General features: G+C 34.0%; 1 protein-coding gene across 4 annotated transcripts in view; it reads right to left on the bottom strand.

Annotated features, from left to right (window-relative positions):
* Window positions 1-4,230: 4,230 nt before the first annotated feature.
* Window positions 4,231-20,353, bottom strand: part of TBC1D16 (TBC1 domain family member 16) — a 47,847-nt gene continuing 31,724 nt past the window's right edge. For all 4 annotated transcript variants that reach the window (XM_069829211.1, XM_069829212.1, XM_069829209.1 and 1 more), the window contains one exon: window positions 4,231-19,983. In XM_069829211.1, coding sequence (XP_069685312.1) covers window positions 19,807-19,983 — 177 coding nt within the window. In that variant the 3' untranslated portion in view covers window positions 4,231-19,806. The remainder of the gene's footprint in view (window positions 19,984-20,353) is intronic.

Below are 20,353 nucleotides of genomic sequence, written 5' to 3'. Positions count from 1 at the left end.
TTTAATGAATGTGTGTTAAATACAGTCTCAATTCAACAAATATTGTCTATTGGCCATACCGCACCTTTATCAGAATCTAACGAACCCTTAATGTTAATTATTTGGAAAGTAATATTCATACTGTACTGAGTTAATATTCCAATTCTAAAATAATTGTATTTTCCAAAACTTTCATTAATCTCCGCCAAGAGTACAAATCAATCTCCAACAATCTCTGCCGACACCAATATTAAAAAACACAAATGATAAAATTAATCTCCATAAATACTTGCCCCTGCCAATGGCAAACATAACAGATAATTTGTAGGACCGAAAAATTAATATCTACATATAATACTATTATTTATTTATAGACTAACACTTGCAAATACAGGGTAGCAGATTCTTATATTCCCGGACAGCCAGGCTTTCCTTATGGCTTTAAATAGCCTTATTGTTACTTCAGGACTGGGTCTTAATTGCCTCAATATACTTTCGACCCTGGCAGAACAGAATGAGGTTAAACTCATCTGGGTACCGGTACCAGGGCATTGTGGCATTGAGAGAAACGAAAAGGTGACGAACTTGCAAGACAAGGTGCGGTTACAAAATATATTGGACCAGAGTCGACTCTCGGAATATCTAGATGCTCTGTTCGAGAGGCGATTAAAAAGTAGTCCAAGGTTCAACACTACAAAACCTGGATCAAGACACCAGGTATCAATCATGGGAAACAATTTACTATTAGGCCATGCAACAAAAGAGCTGAAATATTACTTCAATGTAATAGATTTCAGCTGAGAGCAATTAGAGCTTTTCTCACTGGTCATGCTCCTACGAAAAAGCATCTTAATATAATGGGTATGCTTCAAGGTAACCTAGACTGTAGATTCTGCGGGAAGGAGACGGAAACAGCCCAGCACATCATTTGCTTCTGCAATGCATTGGCTTGCAGAAGATACTTTATCTTTGCGAAAGAATCTCTAGAACCAAAAGATTTTGAACCTAGTTCTATATCTGGACTGTACACCTTAATCAAGATAACAGGGCTGATGAATCGGTATTAAATTAACATAGATACCACAATAAGCCTAAGACTGAGGTGCGTCCGGAGTAATGACGGACCTAATTTTGTTGAAAAAAAAAAAAAGCAATTGCAATCACAAAAGGCGTATTTGTAACCGGTGCTTTCGTCAACGGTATGTTTCGTCACGCCATTCCGTCACGGACTTTTTCGTCATATGGACATGTTTTGTCACAGATTGCATTTCGTCATACGTACCTTTGCGCCACAATGGATATGTTTCGTCACAGCACTGAATGTACTACACAATATTACTTTCACTATTATTTATTGAATACTCATCAATTTTTATACACATTTTTGTCTGAAGTTAGTGCATATATTCAAAATAAGTAATTGAACCAAAGTGTCCAGCGATACCGTGCCCAATTGCTCGAAGGTAACCTAGGACGTCCTCATCGGATTTATATTCCTGATATCTTTCTACAGTTCGTGATAATCTTGTATCGAGATAAGTATATTTTTTTCTTTTTACGTGGTGGCGAAACATTGCCCGAGATGAAATAAACAACCGGCCAGCTTTGCTTGTGGAAACGTATTTGATATTACGGCCATTACGGTTGCCTCTTAATCAGTCGATATAAAGTGCGGCAACAACTGTTTTTGTAATCTGTTATCTCTTCTTTAAGCGTATTAAAAATAAGTTCATAAGATCTCCTTGATTTTCTTTCCATAAAAATTAACACGACCGGAAGCCACTGTCCATACACGTTAACGTGTATTACATACGTGAAAAATTTTGATTATCACCTAAAAAATTTATTCCTTGGTAACATATAACAATATATCGTAATTAATTACCTACCAATTGTTGCAATTATACTTCAAGTAAAGAAACTTAAAATGAAGTGTGTCAGAAACTAATGTGTGACATCGTAGGCCTGTGACAAAAATGTAATGCGTGACAAAAGACGATGTGACGAAAGTGTAAAGTGTGACGAAATGTACCTATGTCAAAAAAAGTGTGACAAAAACACCTAAACCCAATTATGAATCTTCAGGACAGCACACCCTTTATTTAAGTTTAGCAGACACTATTGGTTCAGGTCTGATATTTGAGGTACAGAAGTTTGAATTAATGTCCTACATTGCTGTATACTCTCTCCTACTTCCAACGAGAGTTTGGGTTCGACAAGAGTCCTAGCATTGCTGCTTCTGTCACTCAACTTTCATCTGATATTTGTTTATGTTAACTTTCATAATCTAGTCTTTAATACAGAACTACATAATGTAAACCTAGAACTTCAATAGTCTTTAAAATACATACTTCAATGTCCTTTCTATTTTCTTAACCTATTTCATCTCCTGAACTATAATGGTGATTCGATACTTTATTTATTTTATTTATTCTTATTGCCATCAACATTTCTACCAGTTATGGTGTACCACCACAGATTGGAGATACAGGATGTTATTGTTGATTCTAGATAAATATCAGCATTAAAATGGAGAGCGTCTGAAAAAACACGAGTATTAATAACGACCCTAAATAGCAACAAAAGACATACACAATTTGTTCCACCAATCTTTCAACACGAGAAAGCGAAGATCTGTCTTACAAAATACAGTGTAGTAGACTTATTAGCTTTATGTCTGTCCTAAAATATTTGTAATGTTGAATTCCGATTTCTAATTATATTTTCTAAGAGCAGAAGCACAGAACAAAGAATTATACACTACCACAAGATAATGGCACGTTATTACAAATTACCATGAATCAAATACAAAATACTTCTCTACAATATTTCTTTGCAATGTTTATCATCTGAAGATATAATAATGATACCGTACTATTTGTAACAGATTTTTTTACATTGAAACATTATTCCAATATGGAAGTTAATTTATTCATGTCAAACTTTTATAGAGAAGAAAGAAGTGAATAACAGGAAACAATGGAATGAAATTGAAGGTATGAATTAGGAAGATTTCATTAATAATACAATACTTTAAAACAGAGAAAAATTGAAAATATATATGCAGTTAAGATAATTTATTGATAACACAAGTACATTTAGAGAAATGGTGCTTGTGATTTTCACTGTAATGAAACATGAAGCACTTCAATTCTGTCAGGTTATTTGGTTTCACCACAAAAGTGTCTCAAAATTTACTCACTACTAAGAGGCTCCAATGTACTTCAACAGCCTATACATTTAATTTCATAATCTCTTTACAGAAATAATGACTGTACCAGTTACTCAACTCATGTAATTTCAGAAATTCCCAAATTTATTGAAAATACGAGTATAGCCTAATCATAGCTGCAGGTGAAAATTTGTAAGAAACAAAATAATATGACTGTACTCAATCCATTTCTGTTTATTTTAATTTCCTTTATAAATACAGTGAAACTTCCCAATAGCGGACACTGCCGGGGAAAAATTTAATGTCCATTATTGAGAAGTGTCCGCTATTTAGAAAATCGTCAGTATGTATACAGTACATTAAAATTTCTGATACATATTCAACACTATATTTTATAGTACAGTGCAGTAAACAGTGAGATTGTTTACAGTATTCATGCAGAGAGAAATGGTACCAGTAAATGTATTGTAAATGAAATAAGCATCACTAACCTCACTTTTTCCCACATTAAACTTTGTGGCCAGCTCACGAACACTTAATTTCTCCTTTTTCCCTATGCTTTACAATATTCACTTTCTCTTTTAGTGAGAAACGTTTACGTTTTTGTGGCATTTTTAATGTGACTATACTTCCGAACACTCAACTTCACAAACTATGAAAGTACGGACTGCTCACGTACAGTATCACAACTAACAACTGCTTACCTCCAATAAAATACAAGAACGTTCAAACGTACGATAATGATTGTTGCAAAGAATTTCGTTAGAATTCCGTTCAATTTACAACAGTCTTTTATTATTATTATTTTTTTTTTGTTTCACGCTGTCCGTTATTTGGAAGTTTTAATTGTTGTTGGGAGATACATTTCAGTGTCCACGTCCATTATTGAGAATGTCCGCTATTTGGAAAATTTTTACCATAAGGGCCAATGTTATTTTGCACGGGAATTTTAAAATGTCCGCTATTGAGAGGAGTCCGCTATTGGGAAGTGTCCATTAAGGAAAGTTTCACTATATAAAGATAGAATTATATTAAATAAGAAATTCAACTGTGATTTGGCATACTTCGAAGTACTGTAATTATTTCATTTTTTTTTTTTTTCAAAATACTGGGGAATTTAATGTTTCATTGGTATAATGGTAAAATATTACCGATATCACAATTTGCACCTATATTTCTTTATTAGTCTGGCATAAATATGCAAAATGTATTTAAATGTCACACAGAGGATTCCCTTTTTTTTTTTAATAAATATATTATTTTATATGTTTACTATTAAAAAGGTGTAAAAATTTGTGGAAATTTATATTTTCTTACAGTTCTAGTAACTCATACAACTAAACACACTGTTTTCAAACATCTTTCTTTAAACTCAAGAAACCTTTTGTTATTTAGTCAACTGTCCGAAGACAGGTTTGAACCTCAAGAGCGATACCAACATGACAACACTTGTGAGGCAATTAAGCCAGGAGATAAGAGGGTAGGGTAGCCAGTTCCTTTCCCCTTCCATTACATACATCACTGACTAGTTACATATTACACTAATCAGACTTCAGTTATATACAAACAATTGTTCCTCCTCTGACAAATACATGAGATGTACTGTCCGATAATGATGTACATGTCAGCCAGAACCTCAATCAGAGGAACAAGAAACCTTAATATTGTCATAAGCGAACAATATTATCACTTTTCCTTGCTGTTCAGATAAACACCAAGTAAATGTGGAAGATAATGAAGGGAAGGTCAAAGAAGTTAAGCAAAAATGTTATAATTGAGCAGAAGTGATATTGATAGTATTCTGCCTACACCGTTTGTTAAATATGTTGGGTTTGCCAAAATGCTTGTTGTGTACCAGAAAAATGAAAAATGCGTCACGAAGGTGACACTTTCTCATTATCTGTTTTATGCATTTTGCAACAATTCAGTTCCTTTATATTGTTGCGAATCATATTACCGTTTATAGTTAATTTTCTTTTACTGTAATACTGACATACTTAAGTGAAATCATTTAACCCAAATAACACCATGGACTTTCGTTTTCGGCATAACAAACAAAAGATATAGGCCTACTGTAAAATCTCAAAATTAAGACAAAATGACGTTTATAAATTTAATTACTTGAATGCACTCAAAATTAAGCATTGCGTTTAATAACTAGTGCAGTCAAAACTACACCAATTGCAGCATTACAGGCCATCACCTCTAACAAAGCCATTATGCTAGAATCAGAAACTCAAGCTCTGTTAACTTATAAAAAGTTAGCAAGACTCCAAAATTCTGATAAATGGAACCAATACCAAAATTCCAAACATACATTGAAAATCCAAAATGAATTCATACAATAAGTAATAAAATTAAAAGAAATCCTAAGAATCCCCAAACAGAAAGAGAATCTGCGGAGAGTAACAACCCACTTGACTGTTAATGTACAGTACAGACTAAAGTTAAACAAATCCTTCAATAAGAAAGATATACCTCCATATGAAGCAAAAGCTCTCACATTAGAACCCTGCACACAATGTATCCACCAAATGATTGGATGAGGAAGGAGGTGGAGCAGGAGGAAATTGTCAGTTCTTTTATTTCTACAAAAAAGTTGGCAAGCATACTACAAATTTTGATGGGGAGATAGATGCTATTTATACATCACTCCAAAATTTATTCAACTGCATACACCATTGCAAGAACATAGTCATATTATCAGAGTCCAGAACAGCAATTCAGGCAATAGTATCAACAAATCATCCAAAAATGCATAAAATTAAAGAAATACATTCTATGATTAAACAAATTCAAAATCTAAATAAACACATAATTGTTCAGTGGATACTTGCACATTGCGACATAAATGGGAATGTGAGGGTTGATATATTGGTGAAAAAAGGCTGGAAGGGTCATCGAGTTTTGAGTATTCTTTTATTTGTTGCTATGTCAAGTTGAATGAAACATATTTTCACTTACTTCCATAGACAACTGATGTTACTTACATCACGTTGTCAATAGCAACCAACACTATCATGGTAAAATCAATTTACTTCCCTAAAAACAAGCTAATAACAGCACACTTACAGCAGTGGGAGTGGAAAAACAAAATTACAACACAAACTTTGTATAGTCCCAACTGTGTATATAATAATGACCAATTATTCGAATGACAGATACACAGATAACTTATCTTTGATCTACACACAACCTCAAGGTTAAAACAATATAACGTGATACAACTTAAAATTAAATCTAATAAAGTGACTAAACAAAATCCTTTAGGAACTAAAAACTAAGAACTAAACAGAGGCATGAGGTTTCTCGCTTTCCAGTATCTGGCACATTCTGTCAGTGATTTTAGAGGTGGGCAGCATTGGAGATGACCACTATTCATCGCTTCTTGAAGGTCACAAAGGGTATGGGTTGGATTTTGATAAATACCGAAATGGTGGCGATGCTCCATCTCCTTGTGGTGAACCCTGAACGCTTAAAATCTACAAAATGACACATAACCTCATAATGACCAATTATTGCGCTTTGAATATGAGATGACTTCTGAGTGGATATTATTACAGACATGTGGAAAACATAAACCTATGTTACAATTGGTACACTCCATGACATGTCACACATTCCTAATTCCTATACAGTCGAGATAAAAATTTCATCAGCAAGTATCTTAGACACACAACTTTATATCTGCTTCTAAGAACCTAAAGAGGAATTTAGAACCAAAATAAAACAAAAGAAAAAGAAACTCCATTTCTTCTGATTGATGCTAGTATTTCCAGCAAACTCAAAGAAGAACCATATGAGAAGATGGCTAAAAAATATATATATTCTTGAAATGAATAAATGACACGCTTCTATTATTGGATTCATAGTTTGGACAGATAGATAAACACGTTTTTAACGATGATGAAATAAAGATGGTGTTAAATAAAAATATCATTCTACTCTAAGACTACTCAGACTTGTGCAGCCATTAGATGTACACTTCTTCAGGCAATACAAAATTGTTGTAAGGGTATTTGGGACAAAATTATAACTGCGAACACTCCAAAAAAATTGTATGATAGATTTTTTTTGATAATGAAGTTCCATTCTGTAGTGTATTACCAGTTCCATTCACCTGTCCTCAAGATATGTTAGTATACTGTACATATGGTGAAAAGTTTGGATATGTGAATAAAGCCAGGTGAATGATTTGGTAATGTTCTTATAAAATGCTTCGAGTTAAAAACGTGTATGTGACGCAGAAGAATATGAAGAAGCAGTCTGTGGTGTTTGTATCGTTTAATGATGCTTTGCCCCAACCATGTCATTTTGAATCTGCACTACCAGAGATGAAGGTACAAGACAAACTGAGCATTGAAGTTTAATAATTGGAAAAATGGTGTGAATAATATGTGTTAAGATTTTTTCCAGAGGATATTAATGAGTCATTCCTACAGCATAACTTAGTAAAGAGGGAAACAGTATGAGGTGTGTTTTTATTATTTTGGAAAGAAACGGCAGTCCAAAGGAAGGTAGCAGAGTTATGAGCAAGAACAGTAATTAATATACACAAAAAAGTTAATGAAAATAGAGAAAAATATTGGAACATGCGGGAAGGATGCCAGAAGAAAGAATCCCTGAGCAGATCCATTCTTACAATCTCAAAGAAAATCGAAATCAGGGAAGGCCCTGGAAAAAATAGAATGAGTGAAGTCGGAACGGACTTTAGCCTAATCCATGAAGTGAAGTTGAGGATGAAGAGTTCTTAAAGCTGAAGTTCCCGAAACTTTCAATAGTTTGAGTCTCGAAGGTAGTGTTTGGTAGTTTGCAAAAGTAGAAAGTGCACTGAGTTATAGTGGCCTCCTTTTAGATCTCTAAAAGTGCTGAAGCCTTTGTAGGCTTTTTGCACCCCATAAATATAGAGTGCGTCAGCCAGGGCTAGACCGGCAGCAGCGGAAAGTCATATGCATAGTAACTGTTACACCATCGCAGTGTTCAGATCTCTCGTTTACGTACGTTTTAGTTACATAAACACATTCACACAGTGAGGATGCAGCTGTATACGGTACATTTAGAGTGCAGTAGTATGTCCATTATGAAATATAGCCTTGAACGAGTGTTTATTTATGACAACTTTGTGAAATACGAATCTTGGAGAACAGTTGTAACAAAATTCCATCAGTCATTCCCTGATTCACCAGAGCGTTCTAAAGCAATGATTTACAATTTAGTGAAGAAATTACGTACAACTGGATCAGTATTGGATAAGAAACGAACATGTGTGAAGCATGTTCTTACTGAGGGGATGTTAGATGAAAATGGCCTCTGACTAGAGAGAAGTCCTATGACATCATCCTGCCGTGTAGCTCAGCAGGTAGGGGTGTCACAGTCTTCAGTGATAAGAGGTACGAAACAATTAAAATTAAAACCTTACAAAATTCGTGTAGTTCAGAGGTTAACAGAACCCGATTATCAGAGCAGACTTAGGTTTTGCATGTGGTTCCAACAGTCAGTGTATGATGGATTACTTGACTCCACCTTAATTTTTTATAGTGACAAAGTGTGATTCCACCTCAGTGGTTTCATTTCATTTATTTAATACTATACACTTGAGCTACATTAGGCATTGCCAACCCAAAAGAGCAGAAAAGTAAGTTAAAAGTAATGTTTATGCGAATAACCTACGTTCACTTGAGGAACTCAAAATATCTGGCACGAAATTCGAGCCATTTCGGAGAACGAACTGCGGTGAGTTGCTGGACATGTCTTCAGATGTGCAGCCTCCCAGATATCTTAAGGACATCATTTCGAACATGAATTCTGAATTCGGTAAGTACATCATTACGCAATACTAACTTCAAAAGCGCAGAACAAATCCTCTGCATATGGTCGCATCATTACATATGAATCAGCCGCTGTGAGTGCCACCCTGGCTGGTTCACTCTGTAGCTGGAACACTCGAGAAGTACAAAGATAAAATTAATTCATACATTAGTATTTCCGGTGTTACAGTACACATGCAAAGACTAAAATTTGGTTCAGGAAGATAAAGGAACCGAATTCTGTACTTTTAATCTGAATATTTGTAGTTAGTTAGTTAGTTAGTGGGGTTTAAAAAGGGCACGTCAGCTACTATGGCTATTTGCGCCCTTATTTAAAATCCTTCACAAAACAGAAACACAATATAATAATCAGAATGCTTAAAATAACTAGAGCGTCGTCATGGTTAAAACGAGGTTCACAAATGCAGTTTCAACAAGGTGATGCATAAAAAACATAAAAGTGAGCAGTTCTCAGATCCTAAAAAGAAACAATAAAATAATAAAACAAATGCCACCAGAAATAAATTATCTGGCGCACTGAATGAATGTTTGTATGATCACGTCATATCCTCATTATTGACATAAATTGAACATAAACTGCAACAAAACCATAATTTTCTTTCAGCTTCTTTTTTTTTCAATGTGTTTTTCTGAAATTATTTTGAATACAAATCTTTTAACTGACGTAGGTAATGGCACAACTTAAAACGTTTCTTTATGACAAAGTTACCTTGGAGCCTCTTAGTATTCCTTCATATGTTCAATGCATGCATATGTTTCTATTAATGGCACATCATGGATTCACAACTGACGACATAATACTTTCATATAAATGCACGTGCATTCTTCAAACAAATCAACAAATACAAGATATTCATGCAATGTTTGAAGGTCAATATCACTTTATACCAAAGAAACTACATAAATTTACAGTTAGACGATAAAATAACATAAAATAAAGTTCGCGCTGGTACTCCACGAATTTTATTGAATACTGGTATTCTGAATACAAATCTGTTCCAGGTTAATTTTGGATCTCCTTTCAGACGTACTTTAAACTGAAGCCCCAACACATATAAAAATCTTATTTTAATATTTTTCACATTACATATTATCAATCAATATGAGAATATGTGTATAGGTGTGACAACATAAAAGTGACATCCTCAAAATCCTGAAGAACACAATTACTAATGTTCACAATGTATTGGCATACATCTTCTTCACTTTCTGCCTCAAAAATCACTCTGAATTTGAAATTAGCTTAAGGAAACATTGTCCAGGAATTTAAATTGTCTTTTTTTTTTTTTATCACAGAAAGCGAAAATGAAGATAATCAGCTACTGAAGCAGTTTGTTTTTTCTCAGTTGAATTATTCATAAGGGAGCATCTCATATATTTTTTTCCCAATGGCAGGTATTTGGCTTGTCATTCACCTGAACATTAGCTCTAGGGGAGATGCACCGACTCTCTCTCTGTACTCTCTGTCCTAACTAGCGACAGTGAAAGATGGAAAGCTCTCTGTAACCCTCTAGTGTAATAGAAGAATATCGACTAAATAAGTAAGTACCGTATTTACCCCCGTAATAGACGCAGTTTTTTTTTTTTCGGTTCTTATAACAAAAAAACTAGGATGCGTCCTTTATGCAAGGAAAAAATTTTACTGGGGAGGGGGGGGGGGGGACACGTATTAAAGGTGCAACAATGAATACGACAATAAGACAAGATACTTCACTGTTATTAACACTATATTTACCTCATTCACTGGTACCATGCATTGTTGTTTAAAAACTTGAATTTGAACATAAACAGTATATCCAATCTTACGACTTTCGATATTATTAAAATGATCTTTGTTTAAAATAAGACGCGTCTATTATGCGGGAAATTTATTTATTTTTTTTTTATTTTAACGCGAAAAATTGAGGTGAATCCATTATGCAGGTAAATACGATATATGAGAAATGTCCTTTGTAAGACATATTACATATCAAAAGACATGCAAGTGTCTATTTTGACAAGATCTGACCATTTTCTTCTATCTATAGCACTGTTTAAATTACACAATTTAAGTATTTCATTTGATCTCACAGCACGTAGGTTTCAGTTTTCTTTCCTGTAATTGTTTCTTTCTCTCTCATTTGTAGTTAAATGCGAAATTGTAATTTATATATTTTATTTTATATTATTATTATTATTATTACTACTATTGTTTTTTTGTCCTATGGTAAGGTCCTTAGTTATTCATTACAGATAGTGGGTCTATGTTTCACTCGCAATGAATGGTGATGATGATGAATTATTGGGATGTCACAGGGTAACTGGAGTACCTGGAGAAAACTTCTCTGCTGTCTGCACAACAGGCAGGGTTATAAATTCAGGGTGAAGTGGGATTTGAACCCTGGCCCCCTGGCTTATAAGCCCAATGAGCTGTGATGGTCTTTCTATAATTTACAATTTCCTGTTAAGATATTGTAACACTCTAATAGAGTGTAAGCTTTCTCATTTAATTGAAAAGAACTTTATGGTCTGTGGTTAATATGCTTATCACTACATCCGAAGTTTGGGGGTTCAAACTGGACCAAAGAGATGATTTTAAGGATAACTGGATTTCTCAGCATGGCTATCTTCATACGTCGTAGGTCGTAAATTTACGACACATTTCAGAATCCTGCCCTGAATGAGAAGAGGGCTGTAGATAAAAGTTAGTGGTCGTTTCTCACTACATCAATATGAAACTGTCGGTCATGCTATTGTTAGGAATAATGGAGTCTGCGTTTTAAGTACTCCCACCTCACAAACAGAATTTAACACTGTCCAATTATTACAATTAAAGAAGGTATTAATTTTATTGACATCTGGATGCAACCAACTTACAATTTCTTTCTTATATATTATTACTATAAAGATGAAAGCAGAGTTAATCTCATGCCAATAAGTCATAGCTTCAATTTTGTGAAGATATGTAGAGAACTTATTATTTCTTCTTTGTTTGTTTGTTTCTTTCTTCGTTTCTTTTAACAACTTACTTTGTAGCTCCCATAAATAAGGAAGGGTGAAGTACCTTATATATGTGAATACTCAGTGCATACTTTTTCCAGAATTTAGCGAAAAAAACTGGGGTGCGCGCATTATTTGAAATAAGGTTGGTACCATTTCGCCTCAAACACTTTCTAAATTTTCTCTCCTAAAATTAGGGTATGTGGATTATTCGCGTATATACGGTATACAAGAGCATGATAAATCTATTCATATGCAATCCTCGGTATCTTCATTCATAGTATTCTGCTCAAGGGCCGGTCTTTCACTGCAAACCCAACATTCTCCAGTCTTTCCTACTTCATGTATATGGAATACATTTAATCTTTTACTGTACTTCTAATGTATATAATGGAAATGAGAATACATTGACAAGAAATCGCATGAATATAATGAAATATGAGAAATAATAAGATTTTAGAAATAAAATCTGAGTACAACTTTCTTCTGAAGGGAAGTAAAACTGAGAAGTTATGAAGTAAATAAAATGCATACCTACATAAAATTCATATAATGTTGAAAAACTACTACAGTCACTTCTTGCAGAGAACTTAGATAATATAAATACGTAAAACTTTAAAATTTCACACAACGGAAGACAATGCAATTCTGCACAATGCAGACAAAATGATCAAGAATCGAGAATGAACTACAGTCAAGTGAGACAGACAAAAAAATATACCTACCATTGGAAATCAACAAACAATGATGAATTAGTACATTATGCAATGAGCCTATAATGGTAGTAATTAAGACGAGAGTATGTTTGTTTATGAAACGAGCACAAGGGAGTTTCATAATTTTCATACGAGCACCTTAATTACCATTATAGGCAAGTTCCATACGACTTTTTATGCTCGACCATATTTCTAACTTGAAATTATTCATAAGTATTCATGTTATGGTTATGTAAGTGAGGAGTGGAACTGACCTGAATTGTGAGATGTGCGCAGAGCGAAAGTATTGATTTTTTCTGAGGCACGAATGTCATTGACCTTGATATAATCTAGAGAATAACATGAACATTAGGATTGATATAACCTGGAAATTGATTTAGAATTGAAAAACGAGATGACAAATTGAATTTATTTCAATATTATTTACAATTAACGCTAATTATTATAGTAACAGAACATAACCTTCTGCGACAGTATTGGATTTCCAGCCTCTGTGACTTTTTGCTAATTTCTTTCGATTGCATATCCGAGAATAATCGATACTTGCAGTTTTATAATGGTACAATGGTGATTTCTCATTGGCTGAACAACTGAATTATAATGAATAGGTGTACCTTAATGAGGTGCATTAAAGGGCTACTACCAGGTGTATAATTACTACATTTCGGCATGGTCGAGCATAAAATATTTAGCAATTTTTTTAAATTCACTTTCCTGAACTTTCAACTGTTTTTAAATTAATGTAAATGCATTCTACACTTCTCAAGATTAATAATTATTATCATATTTGATACTGACTTCAGATCTGTTGAATATGAGATGTGAAGTTGCTTATGGTGGTCTATTGGGACTTCTGAACTTCCAACTGTGAAAATTACACAGAAATTTTGTTACAGTCTCTTTTTTCCTGGATGGGATACTTGATTATAATATGTAAGTACCTTAGTTTTATGAATTCTTTCCTTTTTTTGGCATTACACAGCCTAAATATTGTCTGAAGAGAAATATTCAATTGCCAGAATGGGACAGTCTGGCCCAATTAAATTCTCACGATGCCAAAAGAATGACTATATTGTAACTACACCATAGACAAACAGATACAGAGACAGTTGGAGAGACATACAAGATGGCGAGTTAGATGGCCAGGTAGGCACACAGACAGGCAGCAGCATGGTGAAAATCATTACTTGCTCAAAATTTTAAAGTTGAATATTACTTCGGCAATACCACACTTTCCCCATTATGTCATATGGATATGTACAATGTTAACATATCTACGAGCCACATAATCTGGTCATCTAGATAATATATACAGAACACTGACTGCAAGTGGAGAGACATCTGTGACACAATATCTAGAATATAATATATATTATATACATTACAGGAAAATGCCACGAATGATCACAATTTATACAAATGAGATTTACTGTGTGAAAACTGACCTTCAAACTAGTTTCAAACATCTTGTGATTAACAGCAATAATGTGTATCACATTGTTAAATATGACTATATGGTATATATCACAGTTTACGATTTAATTTAGTATACTCTTACTCTCATACCGTCAATTAAAATTTAAAACTTACAAGATTTGAGGCATTAATGAAATTATTCATAACTTGAGACTTGTGAGATATTACACTGAAGAACAGTTTTGTTTTTCAGAGGAGCAACTGAAAGCATAAGTCCTTGCTATAAATCATATGCTCAGGGGCAGTGCCAGTGGGGAGTGGGGGGGGGGGGAGGCTTTAGTACGTTAGTACCCAACCATCCTTCTGCTTGTCCTCTATTTCATATTAAGATTGAAAGTATAGGTCAAACTTATTTCTGAACATAACCCAACATATTCTATGTTGAATCTTTCGTACACTACTTTTAACACTTGAATATGAATAATTGATTAAATGGCGATCTTACTCGTGTTAATTATGTAAGCATGTGCGGCTTACAGCTGTTTCGGTGCTACTTGACACCATCCTCAGAGACTACTAGATCTCAGCGCTATCTCAACTTCGCTGTCTGTTGTGTGGGTGCATTCGTGTGATGAAGAGTTGTGTCAAATAGTGTGTCTGTATATTTCATATTGTTTTAGTGTGTTGAGTTTTTGGTTTTTGGGTTGTATGTGTAGAATTTCCATGTCTGTATTTATGTTACTGTGTGGTTAGCATAAGTTGTGTGCTTCTACGTTGGACAGACAGGCAGATCATTCCAAACTCGATACCCAGAACACATTAAAGCAATAACCAGAGGACAAAATACATCTACATATGCCGAACACATAACTAATGCTAACCACACATACAATAACATAAATACAGACATGGAAATTCTACACATACAACCCAAAAACCAAAAACTCAACACGCTAGAACAATATGAAATATACAGACACACTGAAACACACCCTAATCAAATTCTCAACACACAGATCAATTTCAGAACACACACACTATTTGACACAACTCTTCATCACACGAACACACCCACACAACAGGCAGCAAAGTTGAGATAGCACCGAGATCTAGTAGGCTCTGAGGAAGGTGTCAAGTAGCACTGAAACAGCTGTAAGCCGCACATGCTTACATAATTAACACGAGTAAGATCGCCATTTAATCAATTACCATCATATTCATTGCTGTAACTATTTTTACATTTAGCTCACAACTTCTATTCTGCAATTACTCCACATATTCTCTTATCACTAGACATCGGATTTAAATGCTCTAAAAATATATAAAATGTGCATGTATTTATGCTGTCAAAATTTTTAAAATGTGCTCTATCATTTCGAAAATATGCACTAAACATGCACTAAAAATTTTAATTTTTGGCTTATGCATTTTGGTACATACAATGTACAGTCTTCCTCAGACATCATTCTGGTCGTTATAATTTGATTTTCAGTACACAATGATTATTTTTTCCAAATGGTCAGGGGTAAGTTTATGACGTTTATCACTTAACACAAGTTTGTATGCTGAGAAGGACCTTTCCACGTCTACAGATGTTATTGAGCAAAATTTGAAAGCACTTACTAGCTCTGGCGAAATTTCTTCTGGAAGCACAACGTTTTCACATTGAAGATATTTATCCACAGAAATATAAAACTTTAATGTCAGGATTTCTCTCTAAAACAGTGCACAATTTACCACTTAATTTTTCTGCATACTTTAAAGGAGCACTCTGAAGTTTACTCTAAACTTCCCTGAAGATTGATAAAGATTCATGTAAAGACAAATCATATTTTTCGAGTTCTTTTTTTGTGGCTTCAGCTAGGTATAACTTTGAAATGTGCCTTGATTACAGCCAAGTCCCTTTGCAAATATTCACTATTACAATATTCTGTGAAAGTTGAATTGACAAAGCTTCAGCTGCATTTGGCACACCAACGAATTCTTTAACTGCATTGAAATTATCTGAATAAAGAGAGCAGCTTCAATCTACGTATCCCAGAGGGTAAGTATTGGCTCTGAGAGTAATAGGAGGTCTGTAAATTTTTCTTTCTAACATTAACTCTGGATGGGGCTCGCAAACACTTCTGCTTTCAACTGTAAACAGGAATGTTATTCCCCAGTAACATCACGTGATTTTGTCAGTAGCACTTGGAGAGGTTCCTTATAGGTGCCTGCATAACAAATACTTTATTATTTTGTCACTAATATGTTTAAATATTAATTTTAAAATTAAAAAATACATGTATTATATGCTCGAAGCATGGAAAAATGATTAAATATGCAGCGACATAGAAACTATGCAATTATATGCACTATAAAACTTCACATACAAAAACAGAAGAAATGAAACATATTGCAAAAGTTAATTCCATATCACAAGTAAAAACATTTCATATCGCAAGTAAAAACAAACTAAATATGCATTTGCATATAAATCCGATGTCTACTTATCACAATATATAAATTAAAAAATTTTCCCTGTTTTAATTTGATAAATTTGCTTTACATATCAACTTCAATGATTTTGTTTTAGTTTGATGTTTAGAGGGTCCACAAATAGAAAATGAATGGTATGTCAATCATTATTAATATTTAATATTAGAGACATAAACTGGAGTAGAAATGGAAGATAAAAATGAATGAAGGTGCATTATAGGGGCAGCCAAGACCTACAACAGGCTGTAGTACCTACAATGACGATTGAGATACCTTCATCAGTAATGATCTATGTCTTAATGATTTCAATCGTTGTGTGACAAAGAATAAATTCTATCCAACTGAATGCCCCCCCCCCCCCCCCAGCCACTGTAGAGCTATCAAATATGTAATTTGCACATAATTTTTCATACGTTCCAGTAAGAATGCCTTCTTTTATCATATAGTTTGAGTTAATATAGAGGGTAAATACTAAATGCAGTCTCTGAAGACCAGGGCGTAACAGACCACATTAAAACAAGCATAAATACGATAGAAACCAATACCCTATCTTGCAATTTTTTCCAAATGTCTAATGGGGCAAATGTTACATCTGTGGGAAATGTTTCTGTATGCACAGGTTTAAGGTCGGACTGTAACTCCCACATGTACTCATCGAACATTCCGCACTTCCAAATTGCACTTTTGTCATTCCAAGCATCGCACACATAGGTTTGCTAGAATTTACTTCAATGCCGGACAACAGGTGGGTCGCGCAGCATGCTTTGAAAACCAGTGCTTGTTTCACATACACAATGTAAACATCACGTGCTTACCTTACTTCATAATGCAAAACAGATACATATTGTAACATCAGTTTAAACTGCGACATTGCACAGAGAACTCACAGTACAGCACTTGAAAACAAACCAGCTACAGTTATTTTCTTTACAGTTCTTGTGCTGAAACCAAGAAATCCATTTCAGGGACAGGGACAGGTACATGTCGCACATATCACATCGTTGTTGTGTTCTTGACATTTAACTCCAATTACTATGTGCTATGGATTATTTATTTATTTTATTGGGTTATTTTACGACGCTGTATCAACATCTAGGTTATTTAGCGTCTGAATGAAATGAAGGTGATAATGCCGGTGAAATGAGTCCGGGGTCCAGCACCGAAAGTTACCCAGCATTTGCTCGTATTGGGTTGAGGGAAAACCCCGGAAAAAATCTCAACCAGGTAATTTGCCCTGACCAGGATTCGAACCCGGGCCACCTGGTTTCGCAGCCACATGCGCTGACTGTTACTCCACAGGTGTGGACTGTGCTATGGATCAAAAGTAACTATTACCCAATTTGACTTCTGGGTATTGCCTCTAATATCTCCATACTAATTATCACTCCATGACGGTTCCCATCTCGAATTTCATCACCACCAATATCCTCTGTCACACTCTAGTCTTCGAAGACTGCATTTAGTATTCACTCTGGATATTCCTCTAAAAATTATATATTCACATTAACAGAATATAGGAAAACCAAAATACTTTCTATTAATAATTAAAGCTTCATTGTTTCTGTATGTGTAATGTTTCTCTCAACATTATCTTTCGATATTCACTTTGCATCTTACCTTTAGAACAATGGAGTGGGACACATGACATCATGAATATATATAAAAATATCACAATTGGCACCAAAATAAAATTACAAATTACTCAAATTTCATGGTATTTATTTATTAATCTTTACTTGCTCATTTCAGTAATTCATAGAGAACATACACAATAATGATGACACATAATGACGTGTGTGTATGTATACACACTGAGAGTTTTTACAGTGTTCCACTGCTGTCAGATCTCTTCCAGTAAGCACAAATGCATCATAAACATACCATGAGTTCATTCAACCTTATGCATAGTTGTGTTGCATTCTTGCCTGCAAGGGAGGATCTGGTAATGGTGGAACACCATGTAATGAAATACATACACAAACTGTACAGCAAGTATTCATAAAAATAATGTCATGAAACAGGCTGCGCTTAACAATAAAATTATGACCATATTAACTGAACATAAGTCAAGAACATAGTAAGCAGTAGAAGGTTCTACTCTAGGAAAGTAATTTCAGTCTCCACTGGAAATTACAAAATTTCAGTTCATCAAAACTGATTGGGTACTTCACAGAAGTCATAATATCCTTTTAAAAATTGCTACTAGCTTCCACTTACTGATCAGTATATATAGTAGAACAGTATAACATTGACTATTATAGTAAAAAATGAAATGACAAGGCCTATCTAAAAGAATTAATATAATATTAAATTAAGGTAAAAAAATACTTGTGACAATAATATTTTATCCGTTTTCCTCATTACAGTCTACATTAAATCAATAGTAACATTGAAAACACATGTACTAGCTTTTGGGTAATACAAAAGTTTCGCATTCATTATTTATATTGGTGACTGTAAATATTTCATTTCTGTTTATGAAGCTTTATTTCATACATACTAAGAAAATAAAAACAACTTAGCTCTGAAATAGTGAGTCACAAATAATCACTGATAGAATACATTATATCTCACATAACCAATACTGAGTTAAAAGAATAGTTATTTATGTTTTATGTACCTTGGTAAATTAATAAAAACATATTATTCTAAATAAAAAATTAAAATATAAAGAAAATTAATGCAATTACAATTGAAAATCTTGTTGTGTTCTCTTTATGTAACTATGTTTCAAAATTGCTAATACATAAAGTGATATAAAAAATAGAGAGTTTACTCTATCCTCGAAATTTATGACCAAAAGAGTACGGTATGTGATCTATTTGTGTAAAATAAAATCTATAGGGTATTGTGACCAGTTATGCATATTGTGTTACATATATACTCATTCTGATAAGTATATAGGGTAGAATGTTAATTATCGAACTTAATTGGCACTGTAAGATACCCATGAAAGAAGTACACGCTAAAAAATAAATCACAAAGCTTTAAAAAATGATTATTTCAAACACTTTGGAACTTTAAATCAATATATTATATTAGTAAATGAAATTCCTAGTGCATGTGTTCCACTCCTTAGAACTTAAGATACGTACTGGAATGATGGTGATTGAGCTAGGACTGGAAATGCAATTAAGGTCAGTCCTTGTACTATATGTCTTCCCATAGAGAAGATACTGTACATTAAAATAGGCCGAACTTAAATACGCCATTTCTGTTGTATATCTCACTCAAGTTGCTATTGATGCTGCAAACCTCGGTGTGGGCATAGTTCTCCATCTGTATGATGGCCAGAACATTCCACTACAGGTGCGTGTGTTGAATCCCACATTCCTGGACCACACAGCTGACATAGGCTGCCTAATGTGCATGGAATACGAGGCATTTGACGGAACTGATGCAACAAACCACGAGCCTAAAAGAAAGATACATATTTTACATAGTACACAGCTATGAAACTTTTGCTATTTTTATTCCAAGATAATTTACAAATATTTACTTTTAAAATGTTAAGATAAAATTGGGAATGTTTATTACAAGCTTATCTTTCATGCTATTTACTTTAGTTATGAAACTGAACGATAAATAAAGGGCTATTCCATATGAAATCGATCAGTAAAAACCTCGCATTTTTTTTATACCCTAATTTTTTCCCTACTTATACAAGGTGCTGAGGGGAGTGCATTTTCAAAAATATACTATCGAAAGTCAAACGGTTTTCGTATTATTGAGCGACAAATTTAGCGTATTTTAGGAAAACAAGCCTCTTTCAGCGCTCAGAACTC

This window comes from Periplaneta americana, chromosome 6, assembly GCF_040183065.1.
Source record: "Periplaneta americana isolate PAMFEO1 chromosome 6, P.americana_PAMFEO1_priV1, whole genome shotgun sequence".
NCBI classification, from domain to species: domain Eukaryota; kingdom Metazoa; phylum Arthropoda; class Insecta; order Blattodea; family Blattidae; genus Periplaneta; species Periplaneta americana.
Note: the sequence above shows the minus strand (reverse complement) of the source record. Positions and strands in the feature narration are given on the sequence as shown.